We start from the raw sequence: 14,062 nt of genomic DNA on the forward strand, positions 1-14,062 counted from the left end.
CCACCAACACAACATCACACACACACACACACACACACACACACACACACACACACACACACACACACACACACACACACACACACACACACACACACACACACCTTTTAGAGGCATTAGTACTTTGTGGCTTCAAGACAGTCTGAGATAGAGTTTGGATGTGGGTCTATCCTTTCATGATCACACATCGACCCATGGAAGGAAGAAGAAAAAAAACGACACAAACATGGCTGCATGTTGTAAATGTAAACCGACACTTCCATAGCTGCATCAAAGCGTTTTCATTATCTTCATTTAGGAGAAATCAGAGAGATGTGGCCTGTGTGTTATTGCAGCTGTTATCATCAGAGTGGAAGGTGCTCTTTGCTGATGGCAATTAATGACTGATTCTCTGACCATCCTCACACCACACATGCACACACGCACAGGGACACACACTTGATTAACACTTCACCATTAAATTAATCTAGTTCAAAAGCTAGCATTGCTTGTCCCACCCCTGTGGCAGTTGAGGGAATTTAAATTTCATCTGAGCTGAGTTAAAAGGACTCTGGGTACAGGTTGTAGAAGATGGTAGGAAATGTGGGTTATGTGTGACTGCACACTGCCGTGTGTGGTATGTGGTAATGCTGTTTGACCTGATGACAGATTAAAGCTTTCAAACACACGAAAACATCTGACATCCCTCTCATCTGCTTTATTCTCCACACGCCTCGTTCTAATGCGCGCGCTCACTACATCTACCAGCAACCTTTACAGAGAGGTCAAACCTTTGTTTGTGTCGACCATTTGGGCAAATTTAATTTGATTTAACCATTTAAAAGAAATATTACATTATTTGAGGCATTCATTTTTATAAATTTTTAGGAGTAACACAAAACTGAAGGCTGCGTGTACACGAGAAGAAAACAAAGGATAAAACTGCCAACCAACAATAACCAACCTACTCTAACCACATGAGGCTACAGTCATCGAAAATATTATATTGAGAATTGATAATAATATACAGTAGAGTAACGTCGTTCTTTAGAGACCTTGGACAGTTTTTTACTGGAACTACTTTCTGACAAGAAAATAGTCGCTTATTTCACTATTTCTTAATGCAGCATAATATGAGGACAGTTTCTAGATGGGGTGTTGCTGTAAATAGAATAATTGAAGTCCCTCATTAAATTACCCAGTTAAATGACTGTCATTTTCTAACATTTGAGCACCATTACAACTCGCCTGGCCATCCCTGAAGAGCGCGATCACAATCAAGAAATGAAAACATCACCATAGTACCTTGGGTGCGTTGGCAGAACGAGAACCCAGAAGCCAGGGAACAACTCCGTCAAACATGCTCAAACTCAAAGACTTCAGTAGTCTCTTTTATCAAGATCATCTATTTTAACTATATGCTCTTCCTTTCCGGCCAGTTTAACCAAACACCGCTGCGGCACACTAATCCATATAACGCTTAATATAATCACAAAAACTGGTGGCAAAACAAAGCGCGTTCAACACTATACAAACGCGACTAAGCCCTGTATAACATCTCTCTCAGAAACTAGGATAGTTTTATATATGAAGTGCACGGGCGATGAGCGAAACGACGAATGATCGAAACGACTTCAGCTCTTGAATTACAGGCTTTTATATAAGACATGTGATTCTCTTTCTCTTGTGTGTGTGTGTGTGTGTGTGTGTGTGTGTGATAAATTAAACTGGAACATATCTCTTTCTCCTGTCTCTCCAGGCGGTGGGCTACAAGTTGGCGGTGCTGCCGGTTGCTGGGGCGCTGCTGGGCGGTGTATTAGGAGGTCCACTTGGCCTGCTGGCTGGCTTCAAAGCTGCAGGGGTGGCTGCTGCTCTGGGAGGGGGCGCCCTCGGGTTCGCGGGGGGCAACCTGGTCCAGAAACACCGCAAAGCTCGCGTGGATCTACAGATGAAACAACTGACAGCACCACCACCAGAACCACCAGCTGAACCAGAGTCCAGCAAGGACAAATGACCTAACTGTCGTGGTTAGTCCTCTGACCTCAACTGCTGGCTAATCACTGAGGCTTCTGTGTTGACTGACCAATCAGAAGCACAAACTAGACTCAAAGAAACTCAGTATTTGACACTGACGCCACGCTTTGCTGTTACCAAGCACTGCCGTGAAACAATTATGTAATAACAGCCTTACTTGGGAGATGGATACTTTGATGTTTGGGTGTGAATGGCGTTTCTGTGAGGACATGAATCTAATTTTGTACAACTGATTTTTTTTTTTTTTTATTCTGAATACGGCAAAGCAGTTATTTACACTACAGCTGTTGGTGAATGGTTGAGTCAGCCCAACATAGCTGTGAGGACCACTTACTAAAAGAAGTCCTTGGCACCAAATAAATTAAGTCAGTTTAACAGTAAGAGTAACCCAATTATTCTGTCGAATGCTAGTTAGTGTGTTCCTCAAGCTTAAACCTTTTTTTTTTACCAGGGTTTGCTAGTTACAATTATAATATAATATATATATAATATAATCATGATTTAATATTCCTTTTCAAAGAAAATAAAGTTCCAATATGAACAGCTGTAATACTGAGACTACAAAAAGAAGAATGTGTGGAGAAAATAGTTTTTTGGCCTAACATAACTGTGGTGTTACATTTATTTAATAATTTAAATTAAAGTGGTACTGCTTCAGAGTTTATATATATATTGACATACAGACCTGTTTTTGTAGTTTGCAAGCGTGAGAGCAAACATTGCACAAAAAGCGCCAAAGTGCCACTGTCCAGATCACTTCAATGACTGGAGTGTTAAGAACCTGCCATGTATTGATTATACTACTGCTGGTTTACTGCCAAATAAAATGTTTCTTTCCAACAGTAATGTCATTCATTAGATAAAGAGAACAGCAAACGACAGCAGTAAAGTTCAGCGAAACGGACGCACAAAGCATCAGACGAGACAACATCCTGTAAAATGGTTTTTAATTTACTTTTTCGTTTTTTTTACTCTCCTTCCCCTCTGAGATGACTGGTTTAGAAATGGCATCATACTACCCCCTGTTGCTCTCCTGTATGTAGGCTGATATGTCACTATGCAGGCATCTGTTGGCCTCTATGGAAGGGCAGGACGCACGGTACAAACTTAGCAATGGGTCCCTGTACTCTTAAAATCTGGCTTCCACTTCTGGATTTCATTCACACTTCATTCAGTGGATCCCAGGGATCTAGACTTATACCAAAAACCTCAAAGACATATAAAGAGACAAAACCAGTTTTAAGAGGACTTGTATAAAGTGGCAGACTGTAAATTTCCACCGTTCATCACATGGGTTTTCCCCTGTCTCAACTTTTTGAAACACTGGGAAGGATGCAGTCTTTTCTCCCCCAGCATGATGACACATTTGACAACAGGTGACAGCAAAAACAACAGCCATTTCATAATTCATGATCATGTTAAAGTACACCATTTCAAAACATTTTTTTCCTCTACTTTGATTCCCAGGAAAACAACTCAAGAGGTGTTATGGCAAATACTGTGCCTATGAAAAGTACCCACCTCTCTTTGACTTATTCATATTTTACTGTTTATTAGCTTTGGATGTAATTAAACTTCAAGACACTGATCATCAGACGCTTTAATTTCCACATCAAATGTAATTTCTAGAGATTAGTGAAGGGGGGCAAAATTGGCAAAATTTCTGATTGCATATGTTTCATGTCCTTCAAGACACTTCTAAAAAGAGGCACCTTTGGCTAAAATTTCAGCCTTGAGCTTATGTGGTCTCCTCCAGCTTTCTTTTCTCAGTGAATTTACAAATGAACAGCCATCTGGAACATTAACAGGGTTGTTTTCATGTCACTTTACCTTTGAGGTTTATGTCTCCCCCTTAAATAGATTAATATACTTAAAGATTTTCCTTTAGTATTTCCCTTTGCTGCTTACATCTGACCCTTTCTACCATCACAAGCCATCCAGAGCTTGCTGCAGAGAAGCCTCCACACAGCATGATGCTGCCACCAGCAGGCTTCATGGTGGGGATAGTGTGCCGTGCTAGATTATCAAAAACCTGACTCGCTTTGACATTACAGTGTTCTGTTGATTGGTGGCAAAAAAAAAAATCCTAATTACATCCTCTCTGATTCAGTGTTGTAAAAAAAGTAAAATATGAAAAGATCCAAGGGGGCAAATATTTTTTACAAGCACTGTAAGAGACGTCATATCTATTATCATTTAGTACCAGGGAGAGAAGGGGTGCATCTCAATAGGCTGGAGTAGCTCTGTCTCTATCTTCTTGCTCAAGTCATATTTTGAAATGATGTTGACCCTAACAAATATTTCAAAAATATTTTTCTATTCCTTCAGATGTGTGTGAGTGTGTGTGTGTGAGTGTGTGTGAGAGTGTGAGTGTGTGTGTGTGTGTCTGTTTGTGTGGAGAAGATATGGAGATAAAGCTACTTCAAACAGGCATATTGTTATAACTTGTGCTATACAAATGAATTAGACTAGAGTTGGTCATATTGAGATGCAGCCATGAGGTCAGTGAGACGAAATAAGTGTCTCCTAGCAGACAGGCTGAACTGGACTACCCACAGATAAGAACCGTACAACTGGAGTGAGGGAACTGTTCTGTTTTTTTTTCCTACAAATAGCAGGGTGATGAAAAACAAAAGAATAAAATAAAGAAAACTCTGCATTTAATTTAGACCAACAATGAGATTCCCATGTAGCACAAACATATTTACAAGCTCCAAAAAATAAAAGTAAAAACACTTCTCTTGATGTCCTAATGCCCCTAACCCCCTGCCCACACACGTTTCTTCTTTATCCCCCTTTCTTTTAATCCAAAATAAAAACTGTACGTGAAAGAGTTATGAAAATATAGGTTATTCCAACATAGTTGTGTCATGGACTGTGCTCCACTCTTCTCCTCCTCCTGTCTTCTTTTTCCTCCTCCTTCCTCTTCATCCTCCTCCTCTTCCTCATCTCCATCTCCCTATCTTTCACTCTTCAGTAAGGGTGTTGGGTGTTGCTGTTCTGTCCCGTTGGCCTGTCCCAACCCTAACCCCCTCCCTGACCCCGGGGCGTGGCATTGAGTCACAGGTTCACTGGAAGGCCGTAGAGGTCACAGCTCGTCACGGTCCCGTCTGAGGATGGTGTAGCGAGTCTCGCTAGGCGCTAGCTTTTGGAACGAGCTCTCTGGAGGGCTACTGGCCACTTCACCTCCCGTCTCCTCCTGAGGATAAAAGTCAAATTCAAAACAAACAGTCAAATTTTGCATGACAGAGCAAACCCAACTTTCATTGACTCCATTGGGTCTGCTGCCGTCTGACCTGTCCAGGCGTGCTGTCTGTGGGGTCAGGACCATGGTGAAACTCTCGGTGAAGCTTTCCGGAGTGAAGGTCCAACACAAACTGTCTCAACTTGCCAGGGACACTGCAAAAAACACACAGAAACATACATTGACATGATGCAAGAAAATGAACACATGAATCTCCCAGACTTTTTTCTTGAGGCTTGTTTGTACAAACAAGTTGGATTCATCAAATTCTCTTAATGGCAAAAACTTGCTCATTTCATTTGAGTGACGCCATTTCCCAAGTATGTGCACATGTTCTGCTCTATTTCAAGGTGAGTCTCATTCACAAAAATGTCACCCAAGAGTAAAAAGACAAATTTTACACCACCGAGCTTCAGAGAGGCAATGGTTCAACATGGTGAATGTGCTTGCTTGTGCTTTTCTATACTACTGGACAAAGCACTTCACAATTTAACATCTCATTCACCCATTCACACATCAGTGGTGATGGAGCTGCAGTACAAGGCACTGGCCAAACTGAACCAACATCTGGACACAACCTGCCCTACCTAGGTGTTTTTATTCTCAAGTGTATGTGTACATTACTCATGGACAGGGCTGGACCACTAATGAATTTTGTGAATAACAAAGACCAAGAAAATCACTATCATTTGTGCGTGCCACTTAAAAGCTAAGTCATTTGTACAAGTGATTCTTGCATGAGCCGCATTAACTATGTGTCTAACAAAGACATTCCTGCAAACTACAGAGCAGGTCGGACTTAACCGTTGATGTGAGACAAAACAGTTTATGGCAGCAGCAGAGGACAGTCCCTGCGGACGTGTCACGAAGAAGCATTAATCCATATCAACGGTGTCCTGTGAAGTGTGCTTATTAACGACAGGTCATGTGCTGTTGTCATATCACACAGACGGAGCTGGTCCCCAATCACAGCTAACCCTGTCTGTCAGGACTGCATGCAGACGCAGACACACACACACACACACACACACATATATATATATATATATATATAACATACACTGCACTAATGTAATTACAAGCTGTGTGCCACATGCAGTGGTGATGTGATGCAATTAGGTTGTGGAGGCTGGTCAGTCCTCGGGGCTTCTGTCTATCTGATCAGACTCTGATTGGGGACTCGGGGAGGCAGAGTGGAGGGGGGCAGAATAAATAAGATTAAATTAGATTAGACTGGATTAGTTTAGCATTTATTGCACGTGCCAAATCACGTCACATTAGCTCTGGTGTCCTGGCCCATTCATAAAGGACAGATTTTAAGAGGTGTGACATTTCACTGGTGTTCAGTGCACAGTGGATTGTGGTGTGGTGTGGTTTGGTGTGTGTGTGTGTGTGTGCGCGCGTTTGTGTGTGTGTGTGTGTGTGTGTGGCTGTAATGAAATTAACTTTATTTAAGGAGATCCTGTTATGAACAATTCCACATAGGGGTAAGTGATATAATTTAGCTCATCAGCATCATGCAATAACTGTTCAAAACTGTCCAAAAGTGCTGAATATATCACACCTATTTGACATGTGGATGATTCATGTTGTTAATCACAGCTGCATCTGTGGTGAGTTTTCATTTATATTTGGGTATTTCTTTTTGCAATTAAGGGTTACCAACCCATAATTCTAGTGTTTGGACGGAGGACACGTGTAGTGGAATAACATGAAACGATACTGCATGCAGTCAACAATCTATTCTAAGTACTACATTTCTGCACAAAAACTGTGCATCCACATGCAAAACAATATAATTTCATAGACAAAGTGAAAGGTAGTACTTACGTGAGGTCTTTAAATTCAGGAAAGACATACATATGTCTGAATGAGTCTATAGCAATGACGGGACAGTCAGCTGGGGTTTTCTGGATGTGGAGCAGAGGATGGCGGAACTTATCACAGTCTGCATGAAGGAAGTTTATAGACCCTGAGGAGGAGAGAGCAAACACTGTCACCAATGTCACAAACACCATTTCTGTACAAAAGGCTTTTGGTTCTAGACTAAAAATCATAATCCTGACAGGTACATAATTTCACAAACGCTCACCTTTCTCGCTGATGAGCTGGCGAGCTACTTCATGTTGGAATTTCTCTAAACTCTCTGTGTCCTCTTTGATATGGAACAAGATCAGGAAAGGGATCCCTTCTTCAGTCAGTTCCTGGAAAACACACATCACACCAATAAACACACAAAGTGTCAAAAACAGATGGAGTCAGGGCCTTTCTGTGGCTCAGCAGATGGACTATCCACAGACACCCATGGATATCCTGTAGGCTGTTTTTCAGTTTAAAGATCTATGTATAGCTACATATCCATATTTATGCATCTAACCTCAGACCAAAAAAGCCAAAAAAAAAAAAGCAACAGATTATCATCATGCTGATAATGCTTTATAAGCAAAAGCAGAAAACAAACCTCTCCATTTTCAAAGGTGATCTCCCTGACCAGAGGCACACACTTGTCCTGGACCCAAGCGTAGGTCAGGTCAAAGTTGGCAAGTGAGCCGAGGTAGATCATGTCAGGTACACTCTCGCCCACAGGTTTGTAGATCACATTGTCTCCACTGAAGCGCTCAGACTCAGAGATGGCGCTAGAAGACAAAGCGGTTAAGAAAACTTTAACATAGCAAATATAAACAGAGGAAGAACATTACAACAATGGCTAATATATGGTCTCCACACGGGTCTAAAGATGGTATGTGACTCACCCAAAGGCAGCCAAGAACGTGCAGTCATCTCGAAGAATGTTGGCAACTTTTTCATATGTGCGGTAGCTATCAGAGTCCTTTTGTTCAAAGTAACCTATGATGTTTCTCTTGGCCCTCTGTTCAATAAGAAAGCAAAAGTGTTAAGAAAATAACTGATACAATTTTATTTCATGATGTGGAAATTTGTATTTTTATAGCCTGTGTATTTCCCACTTACATCCAAAGTGTTAACCTCCTCCATTGAGTGCATTTCTTTCACCGGGTCAACCTGCTGCTGGCGGATGAAGTCAGCAATGGCCACTACCGACCTCTGACCCCTGTACTCCCTCTTCATCATCATCCCATTGCGGAACAACTTCAACGTCGGGTACTTGGTGATGCGGTACCGCTGGGCAATGTCCGCTACACACCGAGGCAGAGGAGAAGTTAAGTAAAGAAGGACAAATCAATTGATGAAGAGGAGGAAGCAGAATAAAAACACATGGGGATGGGTGGATGAGGAGCAGAGCAGTGACAGAGATGGCGGTTAAACCTCAGTCTGAAAACACTGCCTTCAGTCAGCTCAGAGCTCTGATCTCCCACATGAAAGCTGCCCCCCGCTAAGAGTAAATACTCTCTCTGCACACAGTGAATGAGTGTGTGTTTGTGTGTGCATGTGGCAGGTGTCAATCTCCCTGCGGGGCGTCTCTAAGCCTCCAGTCTTCACAGGAAGCAGCAGTTTTGTCATTAGTCTTCAAACAGTTTGCAGGTCATCAATAATTCTCTTTAATTTGCTTTATCTCAAAAGGCTGAGGCTGGCGGTTTATGTGTCTGTGCTTTGGTGTGCTGGGCATCTATGTGTACATATGTGCATCAAATATAGTAAGACTGTGTGCGTGTGTCTTTTTTGTTTCCTGTATATAGAACTAGGATGTTATAGCAGTTGAGGGCATTGGATCACCATCAACAATCACCACCATATATACATAGAATACATATATTAAGAATTATAATAATTTGGATAACAGACTCATCATTTTAGCAGCTGGAATGTAAAAATAGATACGTTTTCCAGTTTCAGCTTCAAAACTACTAATATTACTTTCTTTGTTTCAGATCATTATGACATAAATCTTGTGATAAGCGTCTCATTATTTTTTCATATTATAAGTTAAAAACGATCAATAAAAGTGTATGTATTACTTGTATCTATACGTTTTTGATTGGTACTTTTCTTGACAATGTTAGAAAGACAACAAAATACTGACAAAAAGGTAAGTTAAACTCACAGTGTTGGTCACAGTCGACGCGGGCAAACACCACCTGCTTGGTATCAGGGAACTCCTCCCGCACTACATTAGATGCCTCCTCAAAAATTGGATGGAGCATCTGACTGAACCTACACCTGCAGGGGGGGATGGGGTAGTGGTGTCAGGTCAAGAGGCTTTCCATAATTTGTAAGTAAATTAAGTAAATTTTCTTTTACTCCACTAGACTAAAATGTTCAGAATAAATAAAGAAAATCTCCAACGCAAATGACACTAATCTAATCATTTTTATGGCACCATGTGGCTTCAATAAGAAATGTTTAAACATTACTTACATAATATACATATATAGGTGGCAGAGAAACAACACACTTACCAATCTGCGTAAAAATTCACTAATGCCACCCCAGCATTATCTGCAAGAAAACACACAGACCAACAGAAGGTAAATATAACACACTACACATTACTGAATACACTCATTTATGTATATTTTGCTACTAAAATTAATTAATTAGACTAATTAATCTTAAACTGCCCAGTTTTCTGTCCATGAATGGAAAAAAAAGAAAACAGAAAAGCACATAGAGCATGACCAGTGACTCATGGCCACATAAATTTATCCATCACACCACAGACTGGTGGAATGTGAACATCTACAACAATGTGGCAATCATAAGAAAACAGTACACCAAAAACCAATGAATGAATAAGTTTCCTTCAGGTCATCCAAAAGGAACACTTTGCCTCTTGACCTCATAGTTTAGGAGTTACAAGAAAATGTAAAGCGTCAGGTAAATTGGTGCTATCCACACCAACAACTAATTACATTATGGTCCAAGATCTTCCTTAGCAGACGAATTTAACTTAAGTCTGTTAATTTATATTTTTGTGATAGCCTGCTAACTAAAAGGGAGACATGTTAACATTCTGAAAAACTGCACTGAAACATAACATCCTTAGCAGAGCTACAAAAGATAAATAAATGCATGGGCGTCTCTTAAAGACAACTGAGAAAAAATAGTGAAAGTGAAAGAACACCTGAAAGGAATAGTTGGGAAATACTATAATTTGCTTTCCTATCCACAGTTAGATCACAAAGAAATACAAGGAAATGAGTATCAAGCTAAGCCAACCAGCTGCTACCTGTAGCTTCTCATGGTGGTGGTATTTTCTTACATCTCTCACTCTTAGCAAGAAAACAGATACGCACATTTACCAATGTCAAACTAATTCCTTTAAGACACTTCCAAAGAGTAAAATGTGACTTCTTACTTAGGACGTCATCAATGTTGCCAGAGTCCAGACTGGTGATTTCTGCTAGTCCTGGAGTAGAGAGGCCCATCACCTGCAGATACACAGATAAAAGCAGTTAAACCAGATCAGCAATTAAACCATAAAACACAGAGACAAAGGACTCTGATAATAGTTGACTAAAGACAGTGAACAAACTTGTCTGTCAGCATACTGTTAACTAGCATATCTACAAACTGAATCAGCTGAGCACCAGCTTTTGCTATGTGAAATAAACAGTATTACTGAACTAATGTCTTGGCACCCATAGGAAACTAAGGTATTTTTTCATGCAATTCTAACAATGTAGAACAGTGAAAGCAAACAGATCCAGTCTCCAGCAGCATGCAGTGATGTAGGTTTGTAATGGAGAATTGCATTCTCATTCTTTAAGTCACTCTTCTCAAAAAATGTGGTCATTACTGTGCAATCACACGATACTGCACACATTTTTGAGAACATCCTCTTTTTGTCAGTTTCTCTTATCTTTTAAAATACATGTGCTAGAAATATAAAAAGTGTAATACTAGTTACCAAAAACAATGGGATTCCAATGAAATTCCAAGTTACACCTTGAGCAGGGTGATAAAGAGTTTTCCAAGATCCAATTATTTAACACTGTTACCAAAACCTCAAAATAAACTGAGGTTTGGTCTTAAACATAGCATGGCCCTAAATCAACAGCATCTCCTGTGTGGTAAATGTCAAAACAGAAAAAAATTTAAATAAAAGGAGCACATTACAGTTGTTATCTCCATTGCCATATATCATTGACATAACATTAGTTGTTGCCTGGGGAACTATTTTTTGTGTTAGGAAAATAATATTTTGCAGACATCCATTCATCTTTCCTATATCTCCCTCGCTGGACCACTCAAACAAGAATAAGGTTGTAATTATGATGTACCAAGTGGGGATTTCTGAATTCCTGCTCTGATTTCAGCGCTGTAAAAGAATCCTGTATGAAAGGGATCGGCATAAAGAAAATTTAAGGCCTAAAATGGCATTCACTGGAGGATGAAATGAGGGACAGAACACCAAAGCTGGAGAGGTGCTGACTGCCAACTGAAAACACAGAGAAACAAATAAACAGGGCAATTGTAGTCTGAATTAATTGTTTTATTAAAAAGAGCCTACATTTAACAATGCAGGCACCATGACAGAAGAAGACCAAAGACGACTGTATTACTACAACCTTCACTCTGTTAGCAAATTATTTCATCATGGCTATAAGTGCAATTTTTCTGCTTCAAATTAACACCCACTGCCCTATAACATTACAATACTTTAAACGTCTGCCTGCACTATCTATTTATCTGCAGTGATCTGGGCTGAGATCCTCTTCAAACAGGATATAAGACAAAGACAGTCTTCCTCCTTGGGGGTGTGACAAACACAAATATCAATACAGGTTCTAAGACAGCAATTCATCAAACAGTGACACAGGCTGAGCTGGTGCTGCTTCATGCATTTCTGGGTTACCTGAATATGTGACTGAACTTTTACACACACACACACACACACACACACACACACACACACACACACACAACCCAGTAGTCAGAGTTTAACTATTACTTAGTTTAGTGTTGTCTTGATATAGAATTAGGGCAGGAACAAACTATTAACTTGGTTATTAATTCATCTGTTGATTATGTCCTCGATTATATGATTCATAATCTAGACTATGAAATTTCAAAATAGTTCAAAAGGGTTCATCACAGTTTCTCAGAGCTCAGGATGACGTCCTCAGCTTGCTTCATTTGTCCAAAAAAAGGGCCATACTCAATTTTCAATGATACAGGACAAAGAAAGAAGTAAATCTTCACACCTGAGAAGCAGGGCAAATGAATGTTTCATATTTTATGCTTGAAAATTGTGGAACAATAAATAGATTGTCAAAATAGTTAGAAATTATTCTTCTGTCAATTGATTCATTGTTTAATTAGGGCTGCAACCAAAATTATCTGTTAATCTGTTGAATATTTTCTAGATTAATATGTTAGATGTTTGGTCTATAAAATATCAGAAAATGGTGAAAGAAACCCATCACAATTTCTCAAAACCCAAGACGATGTCTTCAAATGTCTTCTTTTGTCTTCACATTGTCACATTAGGCAGACCAACAGTCCAAAAAAAAACCCAGAGGTGTTCAATTTACTGTCATACTTGATGAAGAAAAGCATCAAATCTTTACATTTGAGAAGCTGGAACTAGAGAATACTGCCATTTTGTTCTTTAGAATGACTCAAAACAAGTAATTCATTAACAAAATAGTTGCTGATAAATATTCAGTTGATCAACTAAGCAATTGTTGCAATTCTGTAGAGAATGCTTCCTGATTACCTTTTCAAATTAAACCTTCTCAACATTGAGGACAAAAGGCCTGTGACGTCCCCATTCACCATGCAGTATGACACAGCTGCAGACTGATATGAAATGTCACAGTTACCGCTGTTAAACCCGTGAAGACATTTCTCTGCAGCTCAGAGAGAAGTTTTAAGTTTTCATTACAGGCCCAAACTGCGCTCTGTGTAGTTCCGGGTTGTCAGCCAATAAGAATGAGCCACAACAGAGGAATTCACCAACCGGCGAGCATCATTCAGAGACACACGAAGAGTCCAACAATAACTTTATGCATCTGTACAACAGTAAATGTTAAGCCTGAGCGAACACAATAGGCCAACTCATTCAATTATCAAAAGGTTTCAACTAACCGTGCTAGAAATTAGCATCTATCTGCCTATCTACCTACTGGCAGTATGTCATGGCACTCAATGCTAGCTGCTTCACTCCAACAAAGTTTGTCCTACTTCAGCTCATTTTTCAAAGTTTAGAATATGCAAATGAGAAACATGTCAATTATATAAGATGGATTATGGCTGGTTATAATACCACAGCTATCGTTACTTAACACTACCGGCTGAGTTGACACTGCAGCTGGATAACTCGATTAGTTATGGAGGTCGCTAGGTGAAACACGGTTCAAAGGCCTGTTCGGTGAACCTGGTAAATGCCCGCCGCTCCAGCGTAGAGTGAGCCGGCTCTCTGGTCACCTTTGCCACTTTAAAAGCCACGTCTCATGCCAGCAGAGACTCATCGGTTAGCTAGCAGCTAACCAGCGTTAGCTTAAAGCGGCTAACTGTTAGAGCGAGGTACAAAGCTGAGACACGGAGGCTTACCAGCAGTATAACCGTGACGAAGCGGGTATCCAGAGAGGGAGATGCTGCTAAAAGTTTCATTGTACAGTAGAGTTATTTTGGAGGTGGTAGTGGTGGTGTTGAGTCTTCCCAGTCTGTCTCGACGCCGCTCTTCTCACCGCAGCAGGAAACCGACGGCGAACCAATCTCACTGTGACCACGGAAACGCGAGTGATGCTTCCTGTTAGTCCTTTGGCTTCATGGGTAATGTAGTTCAAAGGAGTAGGTGAAAGGACTGAGGTGGACGATGTGGAAAACTGCAATAATGGCGATTTATTGCTGTGCAGCTGTGATGGGAGTTGTAGTATTTTG

General features: G+C 40.4%; 2 protein-coding genes across 2 annotated transcripts in view; one reads left to right on the top strand and one right to left on the bottom strand.

Moving 5' to 3' along the window:
* Window positions 1-2,847, top strand: part of stx17 (syntaxin 17) — a 14,929-nt gene extending 12,082 nt beyond the window's left edge. The window contains exon 7 of the mRNA XM_022765836.1: window positions 1,739-2,847. Within this exon, the coding sequence (XP_022621557.1) occupies window positions 1,739-1,993 (255 nt within the window). The 3' untranslated portion in view covers window positions 1,994-2,847. The remainder of the gene's footprint in view (window positions 1-1,738) is intronic.
* Window positions 2,848-2,943: 96 nt separating this feature from the next.
* erp44 (endoplasmic reticulum protein 44) lies at window positions 2,944-13,887 on the bottom strand. Its single transcript, XM_022765837.1, has 11 exons — window positions 13,733-13,887; window positions 10,533-10,605; window positions 9,634-9,673; window positions 9,279-9,394; window positions 8,228-8,412; window positions 8,011-8,126; window positions 7,719-7,893; window positions 7,350-7,461; window positions 7,088-7,229; window positions 5,310-5,412; window positions 2,944-5,212 (listed from the first exon to the last, which is right to left on the bottom strand). Exons 1-11 carry the CDS (start codon window positions 13,790-13,792, stop codon window positions 5,102-5,104), a joined length of 1,233 nt encoding a protein of 410 aa, XP_022621558.1. The 5' UTR covers window positions 13,793-13,887; the 3' UTR covers window positions 2,944-5,101.
* Between the last annotated feature and the right edge of the window lie 175 nt (window positions 13,888-14,062).

The sequence above is a fragment of the Seriola dumerili genome, unplaced genomic scaffold (assembly GCF_002260705.1).
Source record: "Seriola dumerili isolate Sdu_G_001 unplaced genomic scaffold, Sdu_1.0 BDQW01000758.1, whole genome shotgun sequence".
NCBI classification, from domain to species: Eukaryota; Metazoa; Chordata; class Actinopteri; order Carangiformes; family Carangidae; genus Seriola; species Seriola dumerili.